General features: G+C 37.2%; 1 protein-coding gene across 6 annotated transcripts in view; it reads right to left on the bottom strand.

Annotated features, from left to right (window-relative positions):
- ATG10 (autophagy related 10) overlaps positions 1-25,556 on the bottom strand; it is a 261,017-nt gene that overhangs the window by 87,257 nt on the left and 148,204 nt on the right. For all 6 annotated transcript variants that reach the window (XM_030324039.1, XM_030324059.1, XM_030324014.1 and 3 more), the window contains exon 4: positions 14,197-14,335. In XM_030324039.1, coding sequence (XP_030179899.1) covers positions 14,197-14,335 — 139 coding nt within the window. The remainder of the gene's footprint in view (positions 1-14,196; positions 14,336-25,556) is intronic.

Here is a 25,556-nt window from a genome sequence, read left to right as displayed (position 1 = left end):
ATGAAAACTGCAATTCTCAGACAGTCCAGAGGAGGGAGCCATTAACACCCAGTGTTTGTGACGGGTGGAGAAGGAATAGTTAAGGCTGGAGGGACATGAGAAGGAATCAGTATGAAGAGATTAAGACAATGTCTAGTGAACAAGAGTTCTCTCTTCCTTTCTTTAAACAGCTTTGACAATTCACCTATATTCGTAACAATCCAAATAATTTATTTTATGAAGGCCACTATGGCATAAGGTTAGTAGAGAAATAGGTGTCTAAATTGGCAAAATAAAGTAGTAAGAGAAAATTACCTAAAGACCTTGAAAGCACAAACTGCTGGCAGAAGGTGGTCTTACTACTAGAATTTAATGCTACTGTCCCACTCAAAGCTATCAAGTCCTCAGAACTTATGAGTGTGCTCCCTTCTTTAGGCAAGTGGAAAATAACACTTAAAGAAAGCTCATCAGTACGTCAAATCATTAGACCCGAAGAAGTATTTGGTCATCAGGTTACAATAAAACTCAGAGAAATAATCTACTCAAACCACACCCCCAAAAGCAAAAGGTATTTCATTCAGACTTATGGAGTTTAAGTAGAGATGGCTAAGTGTAAGAGAAGATCTCTGGACTTGGGAGTCCAGGCTGAGTTTGAATTCTGCTGTTGAATTCTGTTGTTGAATTCTGAGTTTGAATTCTGCTGTTTGAATTCAGCACTCTCTATGTGACTGCAAGCTATCTGGCTTTCAACCTTACCTGTAAATGAGGATAATTATCCTTTTCAAATTCTGTTCACGTGAACAGGTGTGCATCAGTGAACACACCTGGGACTGGGTCAGGCACACAGTCAGAGCTTAATACATAGTAGGTATCTCCTCCTAGCTCCCACTGAACGGCTCCAGTAACTTTCACACTACAAAGCTAAGGGATTCACTTAAGGGCCATTATTTCTTAGAATTTTCTCATGTTCCTACACCATGCACATTGTGTTTGATAATATAATACATTAATACCATAGGCAGGGCATTTCTCATGTTTGACCTGAAAAGCTGAACTTTTCCTCAACCTTTATTTTCAATAAATAGCAATAGAATATTTTGATACATTTTCAATAAGTATCTTCATCTTGGCATTTATCTGGCGGCAGGAGACCATTATCTTGTGATAAATAGTTTTATTCCATTGACATTTCCATGTCTGTAAAATGAACAAGATTTATTCATCCAATTAACATTTGAATGTCATGTTTAGCTACAAGTTAAAAACAAGCTGCCTTCAGTATCTGTGTTATATTGTTTTCTGAACACATTTACAGAGCAGGGCCAAACTTTGCCCTTAAGATAAGCACTACACATCTTCAAAATATGTATGTGCACACATGTGTGTGTGTGTGTGCGCACTGATGTTCAAAGAGGGGAATAGGATCTTAAGTACTTCAATGTTAAAAAGTAAACCAAATAATAAAATTATAAACAGATGACATGCTTTTAAAATAATTTTCAGATGTCAAAGTTAGAAGAAATCAAGTCGTAGGAGAATAAAATGTTAGAGCTGGTATAATTACTCAATTTATCAATAAGGCAACCAAGGTCTTGGGAACCATACATCAGCCAAAATTATGCAGCCAGTTCATGACTGCACTGGAGGTGGAATTGCCCTTCCTGCTGGAAGTGCCCTTCCTGCTGTTCCCTTGGCCTGTGAGGGGTGTCTCAGTGCCCTTCCTGCTGTTCCCTTAGCCTCTGAGGGTGGAGACCATGTTTATTCTTTCCCCACTATAGTCCCACAGTGCAGTTCCAAGCCCCATCACTCACACATTGCAAATGCTTTATAAATATTTACTGAATAAATGATAAATGAAAGGACACCCTACTTAATCTTATTTCCTCTAAGACAGAGAAAGGCTTTGCAGACCTAGAGAAGAATGCTGGGTTTAATGTCAATAACGATTTTAATTTTACTCCTTAAATTATTCCACCCAACAACCTAAGGATGGGGTAAGTGGTTCAGATATTACCACTGACAAAAACCCACATATTCTGCTGTAACCATTCATACAAAATGTAATAATCAGCAGCTAGCAGCAATGTGGAAAGACCCAGAACAAATGGTATAAAATATTTTCATCAGATTTGATGCTAGAATTGAGGGTATGTGACATAAATTTTCAGACAACACCAAATTTACAGGGAAAAAAGCTAACATATTACAACAGAGGAATTAAAAAAATGATCTGCTCAACTTAGAATAACAGATAATTACAGAGTTAAAAATAATAAGTTCAAAGCATAAAAGGATGCATGATACTCCTACATGCATGTTTGTAACAGTGCTACCTACCTGCTAGAAAGAGAACAGTGTTTTTTAAGTGAATAGATGTGATTAAATCCTCTAACGCATTTACAGACTGTTTAAAAACACACGTATTAAGACGCCTGGCTGGCTCAGTCATTTGAGCATCCGACTCTTGATTTCAGCTCAGCTCGTGATCGTGAAGGTATGAGCTGTGACTGGGCACATGGTAAAGGCTTAGATAAAAGAACCCACATCATATTTCATTAACTCATTATTGTCTTATGTGTATGTGGGAGGCTTGTGGGATCAAGCTCTGTGTCGGGCTGCACGCTGAGCATGCAGCCTGCTTGAGATTCTGTGTGTCTCTCTCTCTTTCTCCCTCTCTCTCTCCATGACTCATGCCATCTCTCTCTAAAATAAAAAAATATATTAATAATATGCTTTAAAAAAAACATGAATTGGGTGCCTGGGTGGCTCAGTCGGTTGAGCATAGGACTTTGGCTCAGGTCATGATCTCATGGCTCGTGAGTTCAAGGCCCATGTCAGGCTCTGTGCTGACAGCTCAGAGCCTGGAGCCTGTTTCAGATTTTGTGTCTCCCTCTCTCTCTGCCACTCCCTTGATCACGCTCTGACTCTCTCTCTCTCAAAATAAATAAATATTAAAAAAAAAAAAGGATTAATGATGCTTAAATGAGTGCTTATACTAGCTACTCTGACAAGAGTGCCAATCTCTCCAGCTTCTGCTGACCATTTCCACTGCAGATGATTTGGGAAATATAGCTTTGCCTCCCACATACACATATGACAATAATAACTTAATGAATTATGATGTGGGTTCTTTTCCCTAACCCTTTATCATCAATGTGCCCAGTCATAGCTCTTACCCTCATGATCAAAGACATACAAAAGTTTTATGATCTTTTACGCAAAAACAAAAATTTTTGACCTAATCATAAAATATATTCAAAATATTATTGTGACTCTAACTATTTCAAAACCAAATGGAAACTTCAGAAATGCCAGTGAAACCATTAAACTGAGATCATCAAATAGATTTAAAAAATCATGTCATAGAAGTAGAGCTTAAATGTTACAGTTCTTTAAAGAACTTTGTGATTTTTTTTTAAATTTTAGACAGAGCATGCACAACCTGGGGGGGGGGGGAGAGAGAGAGAGAGAGAGAGAGAGAGAGAGAATCCCAAGCAAGCTCCATGCTCAGTGCAGAGCCCAACGTGGGGCTCAATCCCATGACCCTGAGATCATGACCTGAGCTGAAATCAAGGGTCAGACATTCAAATGACTGAGCCACCCAGGTACCCCTGGACTTTGTGATTTTGAGTCTATCTATTTATGAAAACCAAAGACCTGGGGCGCCTGGGTGGCTCAGTCGGTTAAGCATTGGACTTCAGCTCAGGTCACGATCTCACGGTCCATGAGTTCGAGCCCCACGTCGGGCTCTGGGCTGATAGCTCAGAGCCTGGAGCCTGCTTCCGGTTCTGTGTCCCCCTCTCTCTCTGCCCCTCCCCCGTTCATGCTCTGTCTCAAAAATAAATAAACGTTAAAAAAAAATTAAAAAAAAAAAAAAGAAAACCAAAGACCTGAAACTTTAACTTAACATAAAATCGTGGGCATAAGTAAATATTTAGTTAAGCTCATGAAACACATTATAATGTGCCTTCATGTTCAGTTGAAGGTATCTTCAATCAGAAACTTTAAATCATGCTAAGAGGGTCTATTTTTTCTGTCTGGCCTCAGTCAGATATGACATAAGCATACTCAATCAACAACTCCCTAGTTTTAGACCTAAGATATTCGATAGCACCAATTTTAACATGCTTAGAAATCTCATTAATCACACTGAGGCTGAGAAGCTCAGTAAAATCCCTTGCATACTTGAAAAATTGAAGTAGAAGCTGAAATAATTTCAGCGGCAACCTACAAAGTAAGCATGGTAAATTAAGGTCATTTATTTAACAAGTGTTTATAGAGTGCCTACTGTGTGCCTCTATCTCCTGGAATGACAATACACATCTGAGCTAAAGGAATATTCTGTCAGCAACCTAGAATGTCAATGACAAAAGAAGAAGAGACATTGGATGAAAAATAGAATAATTAAAAAGTACAATCTTTAGCAACTGCCAGTAGCATTTAATTTAACAATTTTCATATAAAATCTCTCAATTGAATAATAACCTACATGTCAAGTAATCTATATATTACTCAAAATGTGCGGCTCTCTAAATTAAATTTCTCAGGGCTATTAGTTTTCATGAATCAAATAACAGCATGAGATATTTCACAGGCACCACCTAACTCTAGCACAAACACGCAGAAGTCACCTTTATCCTATTGTGCATGGTTTCACTAAAATTTCATAACTCCTAAAATGAAGATTACAGAGAGTATACATTATTTACAGTAAGTTGAATAATAATGTTCTGAACGTGGTCACTAGAAATAAAAAGGAAAGGGTGTATTATTCACAATGAAATCTGTCATTATTCAATATACTGTCTTCAAGAGAGGTTTGAAGGATATAAAATTCATGTCATACTCCACAGTAAGGCAGAGATGATGCTCCACCAAAGGGGAAAATTCATTTTTGCTTCAGTGAGAAAATTATATTGTGATATGAAATGAGTGTTAATTGTTCATGTACATTCATACCAGAAACTATGCTGCCTAATTTTGTAATTTTTATTTATTCCTATGGACATTTCTATCATTTTGTGTCTTTATTAATCTCAGGAAACCTAAAACAAATTCCAAAAGTACAGATTATGGAAACTTCTCTTTACTTACATACGACATCAGTTAACCTACATGTTTCCTAAATTTTGGTTACTGCATCATGCAGTAAAAAATGAGCTAAAGAGTTTGAGTCTCAACCCCATAATTTTCTATGTACCTTTGAATAAATCATTTAACCCCTCCGAGCACTCAGTTTTTATGCATGTGCACAAGGATAATACCAGCTCCTATTTTACAATGTTATTGTGAGGATCAAGATACACAACACACCTAGCATTATTTTTTTAATGTTTATTTTTTATTTATTTATTTATTTATTTATTTATTTATTTATTGCCCAATGCAGGGCTCAATCTCACTAACCACCATGAGATCATGACCTGAGCGGAAATCAAGAGTCAGAAGCTTAACCAACTAAGCCACCCAGGTGCCCCAACACAGCTAGCATTATTGAAAGGTACTACATGCCAAGCCCCATTTCATGTATCAGCTTACAAACCTCAAAACTCTATGAAGTAGGTATTACTACTATGATTATTATTATCTCAAAAAAACTTTTTTTTTGGATGACAGAAAAAAAAAAGTTAGATAACTGCAGTTCGTTAGTAGCAGAGCTAGGAATCAGAACCAATGCTTTCTGGCTCCAGACCCTGCACTTTTACCGCTACACTCTGTCGCTACCCAGGAGCTCTGTGCAAACCATAAAACAATGCACACATATTGGTTATGCTGTTGTAGTTGTCACTAGTGGTCTCCACTAACACTGCCTAACCTAGGAGTATCTAGAATTTTGCCTTTCCTGGGTTTCTTACTAGGCTGTCCTGCTCTTTCACTCATCACTGCATGGACAAATCCCAAGTCCAGCCAAGATCTCTCTTAATCACTCCAGCTCAAGATAATCTCTGCTCTCTGAGCCCTGGTAGCAGTTTTTCCCCCAGCTTTACTGAGATATAATGGACATATAAAATTGTGTAACTTTAAGGTATACAACATGACTTAATATATGTATATATTAGGAAATGTTTACCACAAAAGGTTAGTTATCACATCCATCACCTCGCATAGTTAACCATTTGTATGTGTGTGGTTAGAACATTTAGAATGTACTCTCTTAGTTAACTTCCAGGTGACAATAAAATATTGTTAATGATAGACACCATGCTGTATATTAGATCCCCAGAACTACTTATCTTATAAATGAAAATCTGTACCCTTGAGCCAACATTTCCTCATTTCCCCTACTGCCCAGCCCCTGGCAACCACCGATCTACTCTTCGTGGTGGCAATTTTTACCTCTATTATGGCTAGTAACATATTGTCCTTGTTAGTGAATTTCAGACCTGTCTTGTTTCCCTCACTAGACCATATGCTCCTTGAGGGCATCATCCATCTCTGATTTCCTTTATTCATCTCTGTATTCCACAGACACCTTCATGCCTTGTGCACAAATATTTTTGAATGGTTGGATAGATGAACATTCAACATTATTTCTACAGCAATTAGCACAATTACTACTAAGAATAAAGACTGAACAATCATGATAAAAAAATCACAATTTATATTAAAAAAAAAACATGCTTGGGGGCACCTGGCCGGCTCAGTCAGTTCAGCGTCCAACTCATGATTTCCACTCAGGTCATGATCTCACGGTCATGAAATTGAGCCTTGCATGGGGCTCTGCACTGAGTATGGGGCCTGTTTGGGATTCTCTCTTTCTCTCTCTGCCCCTCCCCCATGTGCCTCTCTCTTTCTCTCTCAAATAAATAAATAAATAAATTAATTAATTTAAAAAACATGATTATATAAATCTATAGTATTAACTAGATGCAGATAGAGTGGATATTTTATTTTTCAGTATCCAAACATACTTGCAACTTGGGAGAGAAATTCCAAAATAAGTAGAAGGCAGAGCCCCACTTCTCACCACTAAAGCCAAAGGAAGGCACACATTCCTGTCATTCTAATGCATTCAGATAACTCTAAGTTCTACCTTTCCAAGAAATCCTTTTTTGTTTATCATGGTCAGCTCCAATTATTTGCAACCAAGTATACCTACCAAATATAGCCCAGACAAATGGTTTAAAAGACTTGCTTAATCATTATGTATTTTTAAAATTACCAGTGCAAATTTTTTAAATGTTATATATTTGTCTAGTAATTTGAGTAGAAAACAAATATATCTTTCAATTACATGAGAAAGTGTATGTATGTTGCAATCTATTTTTATGAGAAAAATGGCCTACAGGACAAAAAGGAGTAATTTTTTAATGTTTGTTTGTTTATTTATTTATTTATTTATTTATTTATTTTTATGTAGTTTTTTAATGTTTACTTTTGAGAGAGAGAGAGACACACACACACACACACACAGGGCGAGCAAGGGAGGGGCGGAGAGAGAGGGAGACACAGAATCTGAAGCAGGCTCCAGGCTTCGAGCTGTCAGCTCAGAGCCTGACATGGCGCTCGAACCCATGAACCACAAGATCATGACCTGAGCTGAAGTTGGATGCTCAACCAAAGGAGCCACTGAGGCACCCTAATGTTTATTTATTTTTGAGAGGGGGGGGGGGGGGGACACAGAATCCGAAACAGGCTCCAGGCTCTAAGCTGTCAGCACAGAGCTTGACACAGGGCTCGAACTCATTAACTGTTAAATGGTGCCCTGAGCTGAAGTAGGGCACTTATTGAAGTAGGACACTATTGAGCCACTCAGAAGCCTCCAAAAGTACTGATTTTGAGTCACCATAAACAGTCCACATATTGTGTTAAAAACTAATAATAATGCAAGTGATGCTATAATCTCTCATTTAAATTAAGTTAAATACTTACCTAGTGGAAGTACATACAAAACCTTCTTGAGGAATCTCTTAATCAGAAAATGTCCCAAGGGAAGCAACGTTGGGTCCACAACATACCCAAGATACCGATTTTGAATTGATACCTACCTATTCATCAGCACTCCAAGGACCAAATCACCAGATGAATATCTACGAGGTTAGGTCTACTAGTTCTGAAACAGAAGGCACTCTACCCAAAGTGTTCTGAGGCTTTGATTCCAACCTCATGGTCCAGCATCCCAGTACTCAGCATTTTGGACTCCTGGCTCTCTTCAAACCTCGGTACCTCCAGCACTTGGACCTACTATGCTGTATAGAAGTACCTTGAGTATCCATCTAACTTGATCCTCTCCCTACAGAAAAGGCAGTCTCCACCTTCTTAGCATAGCACCTAATATATGGATTTAAAGAACTCTGCTTTGATGACTTTAAAGGAGGAGGAAAGCAATAACCTAGCTTCAAAGTGAACAGTGGTATTTTTTCACCAGATTTAGAAAATAGGCAAATGAGTTTTTGTGCTGTGCATACAGTATGCACTCATGTATGTTTTTAAAGGCTGTTTCACATAGGACCCATTTGCCAAGAGTAAGCAAAGAAATGTTTCTTCTTTATGGAGCACAACACAACCATCCACCTGTCTAGGAAAGCTAAAACATAGTCTCTCACAGGTAAGAAAATAAACTTACCTTTTCATGTCTTCTTTTCATCTCTGGATCCACTTAAAATCTGTTGCTTTTTGTGAATGTGGTGTTTTGTACTAACACAAGTTAGAATGAACCTTTTGGCTAATTAGCTCTCCCTGTAGTTTTGTTTCACATTTCTCTCACATTTTTTTCTTTAATACATTCTTAAACCAGGGCTTGATTTTTCAATGGGATTCTATTCCCATCATATGTCCTAAGCCAGCATCTTAACTCCCCATATTGTTTCAAGCATTTACATGGTTCAACAAATAATTCTTGTTAAACATCCTCTATTGTTTGGATTTTTCAATTTGAATATCTTTGTATGAGTTAAATAGTTTTTCATTATTTCTTAATAACTTTCACTGTTTGCTCTTTAAATTTCATTTCAATCCCTAGAATCTCTTTTCAACTTACTAAAATTCATGTTCCATTCCATTGTCATGGCTGTGGCTAGATTTACTAGCTTATATAAATACATGAACTTCCTTAAAGATTCTCTGCAATCAAATAAGACTCTAAATTATCTGTCAAATCATTTTCTAGTTTCTGCTTATTGTAAATAATTAACTAGAATCATTTTTGCCTCGATCTTTAAATACCTCTCTAATCCAACTTTTCTTTACTGTTCAACAAGCTGCCTTAGCTCTCACTGTGCTGGCAACCCCTTCCAACCCATTATCTCTGTCATAATTTGACCTCAACATATCTTTAAAAACATTTCTTCCACAGCTCATCCTAAGGAAACCTGTACTTCAAACTGGTCTCTCACTGTTCCCCAAATATGCCATCCTCTCTCCAGCTCTATAGCTTGGCACTCACCCTCCTCATCTTCTCCAATATTTTTCCCAGCCTCTTCAGAAAAACCAACCTGTTACCTTCCCTTCCAAGCTGTTGGACGGAGCTGTGGATATTTTACTTTTATTCCCCAACGTCCTCCAACTCCATCTTTCTGTTTTCCTGCTATTCTCTTCTATGGAATGCATAGAAGGCTATTCTCTTCTGTGGAATGCATTCCAAAGATGACTTCTTGTTCCAGACCATGAACAAGCCTCTTACTCTTCTTCTTTGATGATTTACACACTGCTCTAAGTCCAAACTTTCCATTATTCTCCCTTTATTCTGGCCTTTATCATGGTTTGGTTCATACTGCCTTTGAGAGTGAATCATTCTTTGGCTATTCCTTTCTCCCTGTTTCTCAATAAGCATCCGTTAGGCGTATAACAAGTAGACAAATCTTCCACATGAAATATCTGGGTTACATTTTTAATTCTATACACTTACTCCCTGGGCCAATAATAGAATGGATCTCCAGAAAGAACAGACATTCAGTTGCTGAATGGAAGAAATGTTTCCTTCCCTATTCAAAAGCAGCCCTACTGACTAATTAAAGAAATATGTCAAAACAGTTCCCAAGAAGAACCCATATGTCAGCCAAAGAATTAAATATTTTGAAAATGAGAAGAACCACTTGGTCTATTTTTCAATAGAGATTGAGAACAAAGGAAAAGAAGAAAGACAGAGCAGGAATAAATCAGAATTCAAGCTGAAATAAATATAGAAATCTCTAGTTCTAATGAAAAGGAAAACTATGTAAGCTTAGGACTCTGGTGAAGCCCTAAGACATTATGTACATGCCTAAGGTTTTCACTACATTTCTAACACTTGCCATAAGCTTTTGACCAAAACCAAGCCCTCCAAAAGGAAAAATGGGACACAAAAAGGTCCTGAAATGATGGGCAATACACAAAGCCTTCTGCATGATACAAATACTTCTCTACCACAACGTGCTTCAAAAATAGTGGTGGCGGGGGGAGGGGAGCGCCTGGGTGGCTCAGTCGGTTAAGCATCTGACATCATGGCTCAGGTCATGATCTCATGGTTTGTGAGTTTGAGCCCCACGTCGGGCTCTGTGCTGACAGCTGGGAGCCTGGAGCGTGTTTCAGATTCTGTGTCTCCTTCTCTCTCTGCCCCTCCCCAACTTGTGCTCTGTCTCTCTATGTCTCTCAAAAAATAAATAAACATTAAAAAAAATAGTGGTTGGGGGGGCCGTTAGTGAGCACTTGAAAATGTCAGTGTTTTTCTAAGAATGGACTTCATAAACTGCCAAGCACTATTTGAATGTAGAGTATTTATTATTACTACACAGAAGGGCAGTTACCTCTCACCCACTGCTGGGTAACAAATGTATTAAGTGTGTTCCACTGCCCCCTCCAAACTTAAAATTGGGAAAGGAGTTAGAAAAAGAAGAATACTGGGAAGGACTCAGTTCTTCTCTTAAACCCATGTTACCCCCTAGGGAACTGGGATCCTAAATGCACAAGTAGTAGGAATGAGAGGTGCTCACTCAGCAGCAGAATGTGTCATAATTTGGCTGTCTGCCTTCAAGGAGCAAATAAAAAATATGTGTTTAAAGAAGCAGGGCAGCTGCCCCGCGAGTTTGGATGCCCACCCCTTGAGTACTCAGGACTCTTTTTTCCTTAGCCAACCACTCATGCAGTCTCTGAGACTAAAGAGTAACTATATGTAGTTGTTTTGGGTCCTGAAGTTCCTGGAGACAACAGCATCACTCTCTTCCTTATAACCCTCCAGAGCAGTTCAAATAAGACCCCATCACAAGGTTTCCATCTTTGGGTTGTATGCAGAAATGGTTAGAAATTCTTCATCATTGGTTCATTCAATAATACTTACTGATACTGTATCACAGTTGATACTGTGGGTATCAAAATGAGTAAGAGAAATAACAAATGTCATATATGTATTACACACACGCACACACACACACACACACACACACCACTGCTATGAATAAAGCTTATCACTTTGTAGGTTGTAGATACTCACTATCAATTTCCTTCCTCCCTCTTTTTATCTTACAGCTCCGCCTTCTAACTTATTATTTTACAGGGGACAAGCAAACAAATAGTTCTGTTACAGTGAAACCTGTGATATTATATATGATATGATGTGAAATGATATGACAATAAGTGACCAGAGCAAGTGCCATGTTAGCTGAGTCCTAGGCAATAGTTGGCATGGTGGTCATTGGCCAGTACGGAGGAATAAGAAGTATTCCCATTCACAATTCAATGTGTCTGCATTTCAAGAAACACAATAAATATTTCTTCCGGAATCTAAACCATAAAAGAAAAGGTCCTATCAATTTAAATGGGAACTATTACTACTAACTGCTTTACCTAAAAAACAAAACAAAACAAAACAAAACAAAACAAAACAAAACAAAAAACAAAAAGAAGTATCAGAAGAAAATTCAGATCAGAGGAGAGAAACTAATTTTTACTAACAATCAAATGGAAAAGAAATTCTAAATATCTGTGAAAAACAAGGCTAAGTGAACTATTTCTGAAGCAACAAAAAGACCCCTGAGCAAGAAATTTTATAATCATCCTCTTTCTAGGTCGGAACTCTCTCAGAATGAGACAAAGAAAAATCTGGACCTGGAATATGAGGAATACGTTAGGAATCCATTCACCACACTAACAGACATTTGTTTAACAAACAGATGGAGGGCCAGAGTAATCAGATGTAACAGGAAATGGGAATGGAATAAGGGGAATACATGAAAAATTATGACTCTAGAATAAAGGGCGAAACATTTTTAGAATGTCCATTAGGTTATGTTAGCAGAAAAGAGAAAAGAAATTCCTAGAATATGATAAAGGAAAGAACCATTTTTCATGTTTCTCTACAGGAAAAAACCCAGTATGCTTTGAAAAATTAAATTTGATATTTTAATGTACCTGAATAAACACTAAATAAATTCTGGAATTTAAAAATTCCTAGGGCTCATTCCACACAACACAGAACGGGGAGGAAGGAACAAGGAATCCTGCTGTATGAAACAAATGACTTGTTTTGGCTTTCTTTCATTAAGCATAAATAAAGGATGTCTTAAAAGTATATAGGTAGGATCCAAGAGAGTTAGTGGGGTTTTTGTTTGTTTGTTTGTTTGTTTGTTTGTTTGTTTTTGAAGAAAAAGCAAACCATCATAAAGAAAAGATCTTGGGAAGTACACAAATTTCATTAAAATATAATCGCACTTGCAGGAACAATTACTGTGCTGTACTGTAAGGGGAGCTGTTGGCACATAAGAGCAAAGTGCACATATGAGCTCATCCACCGGCCTCGGCAAGACCCACTTCCAGCTAGAAGCAGTCATGTTTCAACACCTCCGATTCCCTAATGCTGACAAGCTAAACAACTTGTTTTGTCTCTGGGAGCTCTTCTCTGGTGATTAACTGCTTATGGTGAATACTAATTATATGAAAGTACAGTATTCAAGAAGTGGTGTCCTATTTCCTCTACCTGCAGCCTTGATATGTCTTTGAATCTAGAAAGGTACTGGGTAGAGACACTGCAAACCAAAAACAAGAAAAATATTTCCCTCCCCCGTGGTAAATGAATGTATCCCTTTCTACTTTTTAGTATAACAGAGTTCACTGACAAGAACCCTCCTTTAATGTTTGGACTCCAAACCAAATAGAATTACAACATAATAAAGTGGATGTTTTCAAGGCCTTTAATAATCATATGGATAAACCTGCAGCAAGAGTTCACAAATTAGTAACTATCAGTGTCCTCAATTCCCCATGTCCCATGTTGAAAATTTACCCCAAATTGTCAGTTCTTAGGAAGTGCACCTCAGATTAAAATCTTCTCACCAGGGAGTCTATGAGAATTTGTTCTTGGGTTTTAAATCCTAAGTGCTTGTTAAACCGCCAACACTGCAAAATTAGAGACCATTAAACAATATAAGGCAGCAAGTGATTAAATCTACCAAATACACATTCAAAGCAGCTTAAGCTACTTTTTAATTAAAAATAAAATATCACTGGCTAAATTCAGATGTCTTAGCTATCCAGAAAAAGTTAGAAGGCTGTTCAAAATGCAAAATGCTGCAGATAGGCCATATAGAAAAGGAGAAATAGGGGAAAGGGTAGGCTGGGGAGGCAGAGCCTTGCAATGCAGATCCGGTTTAGGCAGAGGACAAGAAGGGGGAATCCTCACGGCACTATGGGGGGAGGACTTCATGTGGCTGCTGATTAAATAAGCTTTATCAGCCAAGTCCTCAGAGGAGACAGGGTGTTTCACCTTCTTTGGCAAGGAGAACGAGTTGAGTAACAGCATCTCAGAAAACTTAGGCACTGGAGATGTATAGATGGTCTAAGGAAATGTTAGTGCTATTTTTAAACATAGCTTGAACTAACTGATAAACAGTTCCTGAAATAATTATTAGCAATTGGGAAAGGAGGCGTGGGGGCTTTTGAGTTAATGGAATCGCTTACATTGAAAGAAATTTTTACTGTAAAGTTAGAAGTATATAAACATTGTAGCTTTAAGTTGTTCCTACTTGTATAAAGAAAAGAAAAAGGGCCAGGGGGGCTTAGTCAACGTTGGGCAAGAGGCCAAGAATCTGAAGATCAGACTTAAGGCTGGGATGATATCATTCACTCTGAAGTCTTGATACTCTTTCTAAAGCATGAGAAAATTTACTGGTAAAACCTTACCTCACCCACACTTTTCTTATTTTTAACTCTATTTTTTTTTTCCTCTCAGGAATAATTTTCTAAATCTGCTTTCTGCCTTACATGTAAATGTTATGAATTTACATTTAGCTTCCGACATGGTCTTACCTAAAAAGCTTGCCCTAAAGTAAAGCACAGGCACTTGGTAGCTACAGGAGTATAAAACATGATATTCATATTTAATCACTTGGCTTCCCGTTGTGGTCTCAGTCACTTCAGAATCATCCAGGGGTAGTTCTAAAGCCTCCTGAAAGAGAGAGAGAGAGAGAGAGAGAGAGAGAGAGAGAGAGAGAGAGAGAGAGAAACAAAATGTGTTTGTCATTTAAAGAAAAAAAAAAGTACATTAACACAGAAAGGGAAAAGAGGAGGTTTTCTTCTGGCAAAATAACAGTTAAACAAATATAGGACTATGAGGTAAGGAAAAGGGAGTTTCCAACATTAATGTTTAACATTTGAGTCGTGGGTAAATAGTAAAACCAGAAAACATTAGCATTAAGTAATTCCAGATTGTTTTTGAGAGACAAAGCAGCTCTGGGTAAAGAAACAAGAAGGGGGGAAAAAAGGCAAAAAGATCTATTGCAACAGCAACTCTGAAAAATCTTTACTGTACAATTTTAGCAACAAGATGATGGCTATACAAGCTACCTTCTTCCCTACCTGTGAAAGCTAAAAACATCCTAACAATTGAACAAGAGGCTGTGAAATGTCCCTAAAGATTCTATTGTACTTGCCAAAAAATGATTCATTGTGTGCTGAACAATTCCCAGTTCCATTTTGAATAAGAAAGTTATTTTGCAAGAGGTTGAGTTTGTTAGGTACATTTCAAAACCTGAGATGAGTCTGTTTTCTTTATTATTGTGCTATCGGTGGTATATTTCTACAATAAATCTTGATATTTATAACAGAATAGATGGCAAATATTAATGTCAACTTAAATACAGTTTTTGTAAGCATAGATGGCTCTAGCCAGCTCACTTCTCACTAATCATTCCTTACTGGTGGATTTTTTATTATTTGTGAGTGTTTCTGAGGAATTTATCTTAATGTTTGGAAGCAATTAATTGGACATGTTGAGTCAGAATCTGGTTCCATCCACACTCACTTATTTATTTGAACTGAAGAATTTCCTTTGAAATTAAATTAGTAAAAGGAAAGAAGCAGGTTGGTTTGGCTCATTTCTACCTCTCATTAAAACAGTAACAACAATGAACAATTGGAAAGAGTTACAGGAAAGATTTCAAACTTTATCAATAAGAAATAAGGTTTCCTGTGGAGATAAGTAAAGCCACAGACTGCTCTCCAGATCCGTATCTGCTTTACTAATTCCCCACTCACAGTCAATGCATTGGGGGAGATATTACACTGGATAAATCACAACCTAAGATACGTACAAAATAGTTTTCACTATACTCCAGTAAACACTATCAATTAAACACAATGAATTAAATAACCAGAGACGAATCACTGAAATATATATTCCAGATACAGAAAGTTAATCCAGTAGCAAGAAAGAGGTTTTTCTGTTTGTTTATTTGAACTGTCATTAGGCAATGTTACCTATACCTCCTTTTAAAGCAATTCTTCAAACCAAATTATTTCTTTTTGGTCAAAGATTAGGTTGGTCAGCATTTATTTATAATTTCTTTTCTTTTTTAACATTATAAAGCATCATGTCTTTGTGACAAAAAAAATAATTGCAAACACTGCACAAGTACATAAAAAAAAAGGGAAATCTCCGTCACCCTAGCACTTCTATACCCCAGGTATGTAATAATTTTTAGCAGATTAGTGTATACTTTTAGAATTTTTTCGCCTACACGTTCACACACATACACCCACCCACCCACCCCTGATTTAATCACAACACATACACATATTCATTGATTAAATCATGGGCATCCTAGCATGTCCGCCATGTCAGTACTATAGATTTTGCTCTTTCTTTTGATGGCTTCACTGTATTCCAATACATGACTGTGCCATAGTTTGTTCAGTCATTTGTGTTAGTATGTCCATATTGCTAGATATTTTAGGCTGATTATAATTTTCTGCTACTACAACTAATAATTCAATACATATCTTAGCACATATATCCTTTTATACCTCTTTTTTCTGTGGTACAGATTCCGAAAGGGGGCATTATTTTAAGAAAGGGTATGCGCATTTTAAATTTCAATACATACTGCCAATCTATCCCCAGAAAAAAAGGCTGTATCAATTTATATTCCCAGAAAGAATGTAGGAGAATGTCTTTTCCATATCCCATAAGTACTTGAACATTATTTGTTATTAATTTTGCCTATGTGATGAATTTTTATTTTTTTTTATTTTGTGAGAGAGAGAGAACGTGTGAAAGCAAGCAGAGAGAATCTTAAGCAGGCTCTCCACACTCAGTGCAGAGCCTGACATGGGGCTCGATCTCACAAACCATGAGATCATGACCTGAGCCGAAATCAAGAGTCAGACACTCCACTGACTTAGCCACCCAGGGGCCCCTGATGAATTTTTAAACATCATTTTTTGGTTGTAAATTCTAGATTCTTGATTACTAGTGAAAGTGAACATCTATTCATATGGTTATTGGCAATTTGCATTCTTCTTTGATTGCCCTGCTCTTATCCTTTTGCCTATTTTACTGATATCTGGTTTGCATCTTTCTTATAAAATTATATATACTCTTTGTATATTAGAAATAACATTATTGGATATAGATATATCTCTCTGCATCATAGAAAAAACAAAGGTGTGCAAGGATATGTGCGATATGTATAAGTATGTATATAAATATGTACATATAACATTTTCATTCAGCTTTCTTTTTAACCTTGTTTCTTATATATTTTATCCTTAAGATTTTTTTTTTTACTTTTATGTAGTAGAATCTGTACATTTTCTCTTTGCAGCTTCTGAGTTATCTGTCTTCATTAAAAGGCCTCCTACTTAGGCAAACCATAAGAGCCTCTTAAATACAGAGAACAAATTGAGGGTTGATAAGGGTGGGGAGGGAGGTGGGTTAAACAGGTGATGGGCATTAAGAAGGGCACTCTTTAGGATGAGCACTGGATATCATATGTAAGAGATGAATCACTGGGTTCTACTCCTAAAACCAAGGCTACACTGTATGTTAACTAACTTGACAATTAAAAAAGAAAGGCCTCCTACTTCACCCCCACCTCACTCTCAAAAATTATAAAAATGTTAAATTTTATTCTGCATACAAATACATGTTTTTAAATTTCATTTAGATCATTAATCCATCTGAATTGTGTTTTCGTGTATGGTGTGAGGTAAGGATTTTTTCCAGATGATTTCTAATAGTGCATTCTTTCCCCCATTGTTTTTTAATGCTACCTTTACTATAAATTAAACGTGTGTGTGTGTGTGTGTGTGTGTGTGTGTGTGTGTGTGTTTATTCCCTATTCTTCTGTATTGAACTATTTCTCGTCTTAGACCATCATTGTCCAATTCTTAAACAAATACTGAATTGGGTTACTAATTTCTACATAAAACTTCAGATACAGACTGTCTGAGACTCAGTCCTGCTAGGGAGGATGAAATTCCTAGAAAGAAGTTTCCTTCACCTAAATTCAAATTCAACACTCAGGTATGCGCTGGGGCTGATGCCAGATACATGCCAGTAGTAATCAATTGGGCATAAATCCAGCTTCTCTGGAACAGTTAGGAGACCCAAGGAATAAGAGAGAGGGGACAGAACACACTTTCTGAAGAGCCATGAGAATTCTCACTGTAACCACTATTCTCATCAGCAGGATACCTCTGTGGGGATTGAAAGCTTGAGCACTCTCCTCATTGGGAGTGCTGCTATGTCTCCCAGTGCTGCTCTAGCTGCTCTGGGCAGCTAGCTATGGGCAAAGACATTTTTGCATCCTTAACTCATATTAAATGAATTTCAATCCTTGACCTGTGTCTGCTAGGATCCTTACATCATTCACAGTCACTGTTATGACGCCCATGCAAGTGTCATGCAATGTGGAAATCTCAGACTTCTACATCTTTTCTGCTTTCCCTTCCAAAAGTACCAAATGGTTGTAGACTACGGTTCTTGCCTTATTCATTTTTGTATTCCCAGAGACTCTAACACTGAGTTGAGAACCATAGTAAACAGTACTTTCTAATTCAGTAGCAGATCTGTTTCTTCCCATCTAAGTATTCTACAACACACTTCATAGATAATTCACCAGCAACACTATCCCCACAACAAAGTCTGAAAAGAAGTAAATGGAGGAGTAAAAATGCAAAAGATCACCAAAAAAATAATAAACAAATGGCAAATAAAGATGTTTAACATCATTAGCCATCAGGGAAATGCAAATTAAAACTACAATGAGATATCACTGTGTATCTATCAGAATGCCTAAAATAACAAATAGTGACACCTTCTAATGATGGTGGAGATGCAGAGAAACTAGATCTTTCATACACTGCTGCTTAGAGCATAAAATCATATGGCAATTTCTTATAAAACTAAACATATAACTACCATACGACCCACCAATGTACTCATAAGCATTTATGTCAGAGCAATAAAAAACCTGTACACGAATGTTCATAGCAGTTTTACTCACAACAGCCCAAAACTTGAAATATTTCAAAGGTCTTTCAATAGGTCATGGTTAAACAAACTGTGATACATCACACTACTCAGCAATTAAAAGAGCAAACTATTTTGTTTTTGCTTTCACTTTTTTTAAGTTTTTAAATTTTAATTCCAGTATAGTTAACATACAATATTATATCAGTTTTGTGTGTACAAAATAGTGATTCAACAATTCTATACATTACTCACTGCTCTACATAATAAGTGTATTCTTTTTTTTTTTTTAAATTTTTTTTTTTCAACGTTTATTTATTTTTGGGACAGAGAGAGACAGAGCATGAACGGGGGAGGGGCAGAGAGAGAGGGAGACACAGAATCGGAAACAGGCTCCAGGCTCTGAGCCATCAACCCAGAGCCTGACGCGGGGCTCGAACTCCCGGACCGCGAGATCGTGACCTGGCTGAAGTCGGACGCTTAACCGACTGCGCCACCCAGGCGCCCCAATAAGTGTATTCTTTAATCCCATCACCTATTTCCCCCACCTCCCTCCTGGTAACCATCAGTTTGTTCTCTACAGTTAAAAGTCTATTTCTTGGTTTGCCTCTCTTTCTCTTTTTTCCCCCCACTTTGCTCATTTGTTTTGTTTCTTAAATTCCATATATGAATGAAACCATATGGTATTTGTCTTTCTCAAACAGGCTTATTTCACTTAGCATAGAACTCTCTAGCTCTATCCATGTTGTTGCAAATGGCAAGATTTCATTCTTATGCAATCCCTATCAAACTACCAACAGCATTCTTCACAGAGCTAGAACAAACAATCCTAAAAATTTTATGCTATTACAAAAGACCCCAGAAAGCCAAGGCAACATTGAAAAAGAAAAGTAAAGATGGAGGCATCACAATTCTGGACTTCAAGTTATATTACAAAGCTGTAGGTTCAAAACAGTATGGCACCAGACAAAAACAGTAACACAGATCAATAGAACAAAAACCCAGAAATGAATACACAACTACATGACCAGTTAATCTTCAACAAAGCAGGAAATAATATCTAATGGAAAAAAGACAGTCTCTTCAACAAATGGTGCTGGGAAACCAGGACAGTCACATGCAAAATAATGAAATTGGACCACTTTCTGACATCACACACAAAAATAAACTCAAAATGGATTAAAGACCTAAATGTGAGACATGAAACCATAAAAATCCTAGAAGAAAATAGAGGTAGTAACCTTTTTGACATCAGCCATAGCAACTTCTTTCTAGGTATGTCTCCTGAGGTAAGGGTAACAAAAGTAAAAATAAACTAATGGAACTACATCAAAATAAAAAGCTTCTGCAAAGTGATGGAAACAATCAGCAAAACCAAAAGGCAACCTACTGAATGGGAGAAGATATTTGCAAATGTTATATCTCGTAAGGGGTTAGTATCCAAAATACATAAAATGCTTATAAAATTCAACACCCCAAAACAATCTAATTAATAAATGGGCAAAAGACATGAGTAGATGTTTTTTCAAAGAAGACATACAGATGGCAGACACATGAAAAGATGCTCAACATTACTCACCATCATGGAAACACAAATCAAAATTACAATGAGATATCACCTCATACTTGTCAGAATGGCTAAAATCAACAACACAAGAAACAGCAGGTGTTAAGGAGGAGGTGGAGAAAGGAGCATCCTCTTGTACTATTGGTGGGAATGCAGACTGGTGTAGCCATTCTGGAAAACAGTATGGAGGTTCCTCAAATAGTTAAAAATAGAACTACCCTACAAGCCAGTAATCACATTACTGGGTATTTACCCAAAGAATACAAAAACACAAATTCAAAGGGATACATGCACCCGGATGTTTATAGCAGCATTATTTACAATAGTCAAATTATGGAAGCAGACCAAGTGTCCATTGACTGATGAATGGATAAAGGAAGATGCAATGTGTGTGTAGTACACAATGGGTAGTGCAAACATTTTAACAGTATTTGCTCTTCCAACCCATGAGCTGGAATGTCTTTCCATTTCTTTGTGTCCTCTTCAATTTCTTTCAACAATGTTTTATAATTTTCAGAGTACAGGTCTTTCACCTTTTTGGTAAAATTTATTCCTAGAAACTTTATTTTCGGTGCATTTGTAAATGGAATCATTTTCTTAATTTCTTTCTTCAACTTTGCTATTAATGTATAGAAATGCAACAGATTTCTGTACATTGATCTTATATCCTATGACTTTATTGAATTCATTTATCAGTTCTAATAGTTTTTTGGTAGAATCTTTAGGGTTTTCTACATATATATATCACATCGTATAGAAATAGTGAAAGTTTTACTTCTTCCTTACCAATTTGGATCCCTTTTATTTCTCTTTGTTATGTAATTGCTGTGGCTAATATTTCCAATACTATGTTGAATAAAAGTGGAGAGAGTAGACATCCTTGCCTTGTTCCTGACCTTAGGGGAAAAGCTCTCAGGTGTTCCCCACTGAGCATGATGTTAGCTATAGGTTTTTCATATAAGGCCTTTATTATATTGAGGTATGTTCTCTCGAGACGTATTTTCTTAAGGGTTTCTATCACGAATGGATGTTGTACTTTGTCAAGTGCTTTTTCTGCATCTATTGAAATAATCATATAGTTTTCATCCTTTCTCTTATTGATGTGATGTATCATGTTGATTGATGTGCAAATACTGAACCACTCTTGCATCCTGGGGATAAATCCCACCCACTTGATCATGGTGAATGATTTTTCTATATACTGTTGGATCTGCTTTGTTAGTATTTTATTGAGGATTTTTCCATCTGTGTTCATCAGAGATATTGGCCTGTAGTTCTTTTTTTTTTTTTTTTTTTTTTTTTTTGTGGTGTCTTTATCCAACTTTGGTATCAAGGTAATGCTGGCCTCATAAAATTCCTCTTCTGTTTTTTATAACAGTTTGGAAGAATAGGTATTAAATCTTTTTTAAATGTTTGGTAGGATTCACTTGTGAAGCCATCTGGCTCTGGACTTTTGTTTGTTGGGAGTTTTTTGATTACTGACTCAATTTCATTGCTGGTAATTGGTCTGTTCAAATTTTCTATTTCTTCCTGCTTCTGCTTTGGTAGGCTATATGTATCTTAGAATTTATCCATTTCTTCTAGGCTGTCCAATTTGTTGGCATAAAATTTTTCATAATATTCTTTTACAATTGTTTGTATTTCTGTGGTATTGGTGGTTACTTCTTCAAAAGAGCAAACTATTGATACACACAACTACCTGGGTGATTCTCCCTGGAATCATGCAAGTGATAAAGCCAATCCAGAAAGGTTACAGACTATTTAATTCCATTTATAGAACATTTTTGAAATGATAAAATTTTAGAAATGAACAAAGAACAGATTAGGGTTGGGGGGTGGGCAGAGGGAGGTGAGGTATTGTTACAAAAGGGCAACATGAGGAATCCTTATGGTGATGGAAGGGTTCTATATCTTGACTCTGGTAGTGGATACATGAACCTACATATGATAAAATGTACAGGACCAAAAATATACACACACAAACACAAAAAAAACAAGTAAAACTGGGAATTTCAAATAAGATTAATGGATGGTATCAATGCCAATATCCTGGTTGAGATATTATATAATAGATTCACAAGATATCACAAGATTACCCACAGGAAAGTGGGTATAACGTACACGGGATCATTCTGATTATTTCTGCATGTGTATCTACAATTAACTAAAATGTTTCTATTAAGATACGAAAAGATAGTGAGGCAATTTGAGTCTTGCTAAAAATAACCCAAAATTTCTAAGACCTCAGGTGCTAACAATACAGATGGCAGAGGGATCAGGTTAATAAAAACAGGCTAATGTCTGGGATTTGCTTTACAATAACACAGGAAAGGGGTCAGTGGACAAAGGTATGAAAAGGGTATCACTGGCCATAAGGTGGTAACCACTGAGGTTGCTTATTGAGTTCATTGGTATTTATTAGTATATCATTCTGTCTACTTTTGTTAATATTTTAAATTCTCCAAAATAAAAAACAAAATAACAAAGGTTTTTGATACCATGTCGCAATATAATGAATCACAGAACTCTAACAGTGAAAGAAACAAGAATCATTTCATATAGCCTAACACTCATCTTGCAGATGGAAACAACAAATCCCAGAAACGTTGGTAGTTTACCCAATGTCACCCCCAGTTAGAGGCACAGTTAGTTATAACCTATGTGGAAATACTGAAACCACTGCTCTTTGTACTGTAGTACGCCATTTCTTAACTATTAGCATACTTAAATTGGACTGATGTTCTGGGGAACATCAGATTAATATTAACATTTGAGTAAATTTGTTAAAATTTTATTACTTTCTTTTATTATGTTTTTAAAAAGGGATTTGGGTATATTTAATTTGATTTAAGAGTTACTAGAAAAAGAAGTCACATGCACTTTTATTTTCTTCAAAATGTTGCTATGTCATTGTATTAGAAGATACCTGTGTTTAGAAAATTACATTCATTCAAGGAGCAAAAAGATTAAGTGGTTCACGTTAATTATAGAAACCTTGATTTTATTGAATTCAATTAACAGTAAGTTTACAGTGATCTCTCATTTAGAAAATCTGATATGAATTAAGCTTTACAACTAAATCCCATTAAAGAGGGATCATGGTGAAGACACTTCATAGATATTTTATTGAAAGCAAACCCAAATAGTGTGTTGGGCTTAAGAAATGAGATCCATATCTCTATTTAGCCTACAGGAAAAAGTAATTGAAGGAAGAAAAACTTTTCTTCTATCACTAAAAATATCTATTACTATTACTGAGCAAACCTAAGTAACGAGCTTTATTCATAATGTCCCCTTGAGGAAAAGAGAGTCTATTTGTTTATCTTCTACCAGTCAAGTTTTTTATTCAAACCTAACATTAACAAGCCAGAATCATAGCCAAGAAGCCAAAGAGTGACAAGGGGGCAGTGCTGGTTCAGAGGCAGTCTGTAGCTGTATCCATCAGTGGACACATAAGCCATCTACAATGGAAAAATGGGCTATGTAACAAACTTCATTTAGTTTCCTTCCTTCTTCCTTTCTTCCCTGCTTCCCTCCCTCCCTCCCTCCCTCCTTCTTTCCTTCCTTCCTTCCTTCCTACCTTCCTTCCTTTCGGAGAAAGCACACATGCAAGCTAGCAGGGGAGAGGGGGAGAGGGAGAGGGAGAGAGAGCATCTTAAGCAGGTTCCACATGGAGCTGTGAGGCAGGGCTCCATCTCACAACCACAAGATCATGACCTGAGCCAAAATCAATAGTCGGACTCATAACTGACTGAACAACCCAGGCACCCCTCATTTGATTTTCTTGAGCCAACAGCTTTTAATGTCATCAGAAGTGATAAAAGCTGATGAAAGCTTTTTAACAAACCACTGAAAAGTCAATTCCTTAAAAAAGAAAGAATTTCAACTATTAAAACATTTAAAGTGAATTATAAAAATAATCTAGGTGGAACTCTAAGTAAAAGCAGGCCTTTTTTCCATTTCACTTGTTTTAGATTGGGGTGATCTTTTCACTATCTTCACTCCTAGAATGACTTTTTTCATGATCTCTGTGGCTTTTCATGATCTCTGTGCCAACCCTTCCAAGTGATGGCATTTTTTCAACAATTGTAAATGTAGTAAGTGGTGTGCAAGAGAGGGTTAAACACAAGGCAGACATCTGTCTTATAGTACCCAGGGTGAACAACAAAGGGTGGTCACCTAGATGATCCCAAGAATAGCATCTCAGTGATGCTCCCCCTGTTTCTAGGTATATTATCACTACTACTCCTGATTTTTTTTTAAAGGGAAAAAAAATACATGACTCTTTGCTCTTCCAGCTTCCACATAGGGGAGAGAATTAGCATCAGCATGGCCAATGTGGGTTCCTACTGAGATAAAGAATCTGTCTCCTGTGTGGGATGAAATCCTCCTCTGCAGCCTGGCAAGCTAAAGGGCAAGGCAGGAGGGAGGGGACCCAGAAACCCACCAAAGCACATCTGGCAGCTTTCTGCATGCTTACAGTTGTCTCCATAGTGCTTCTTAGGCCCTATTTCCTTTAGGACTGTGCAGGAGATAGCAAGGCAGCTTGAGCATGAAGCTGGACAGCTAGCAAATCGGATGAGTTCAAGGCTGTCTCTTAGACTCCATGCCAGAGAACACAGCTCCCCTGGGGGGAGGGAAGAGTAATAATGTTTAATAGCACCTATCATATGCCAATGACAATTAGCCCTTACATCAGAACAATATATAAATAACATTGTTTTCTGAGGAAAAAAAAAATCAGAAGGGCTTACAAGGACTTCTTTAAAGAAAAGGATGGTTCTCCTCATCTACGTTTTAGGATTGCTGAGCAGCTACAAGCAAGAAGAGTTAGCAGGATAAGGGATTTTAAAATCAGAAATCCCTAAATGGCAATCATGACTAAACGGAGAAAGGGAAAGACTTTCACCAGTATTCTGAGCTTTGGATCAGTCTAACATGTTCAGAGTTTCCCCTTTGCATGTTACATAAGAAAGACCAGCATAAGAGGCACCTGGGTGGCTCAGACAGTTGGTTAAGCGCCCAACTTCAGCTCAGGTCATATCTCACAGTTTTTGAGTTGGAGCCCTGCATCGGTCTCTGTGCTGAACGCTCAGAGCCTGGAGCCTGCTTCGGATTCTGTGTCTCCCTTTCTCTCTGTCCCTCGCCCGTTGTCTCTCTCAAAAGTAAATAAACATGACCAGCATCAGGTTTTCTGCTTCACTCTTCAAGGACCATCAGATCTGGGGCATAGGGAATGTTATTAAACATTTGTGTTCTCAGGCGCCATCCCCACACTGTACCTTTGAACTCAGCACTTCTGGGATGGTACTTAATTATCTACCTTGTTTACCACATTCCAGGTGATGC

Source organism: Lynx canadensis, chromosome A1, assembly GCF_007474595.2.
Source record: "Lynx canadensis isolate LIC74 chromosome A1, mLynCan4.pri.v2, whole genome shotgun sequence".
Classification (NCBI taxonomy): Eukaryota; Metazoa; Chordata; class Mammalia; order Carnivora; family Felidae; genus Lynx; species Lynx canadensis.
The sequence above is the reverse complement of the archived record's forward strand: the minus strand, read 5'-3'. Positions and strand labels throughout refer to the sequence as shown.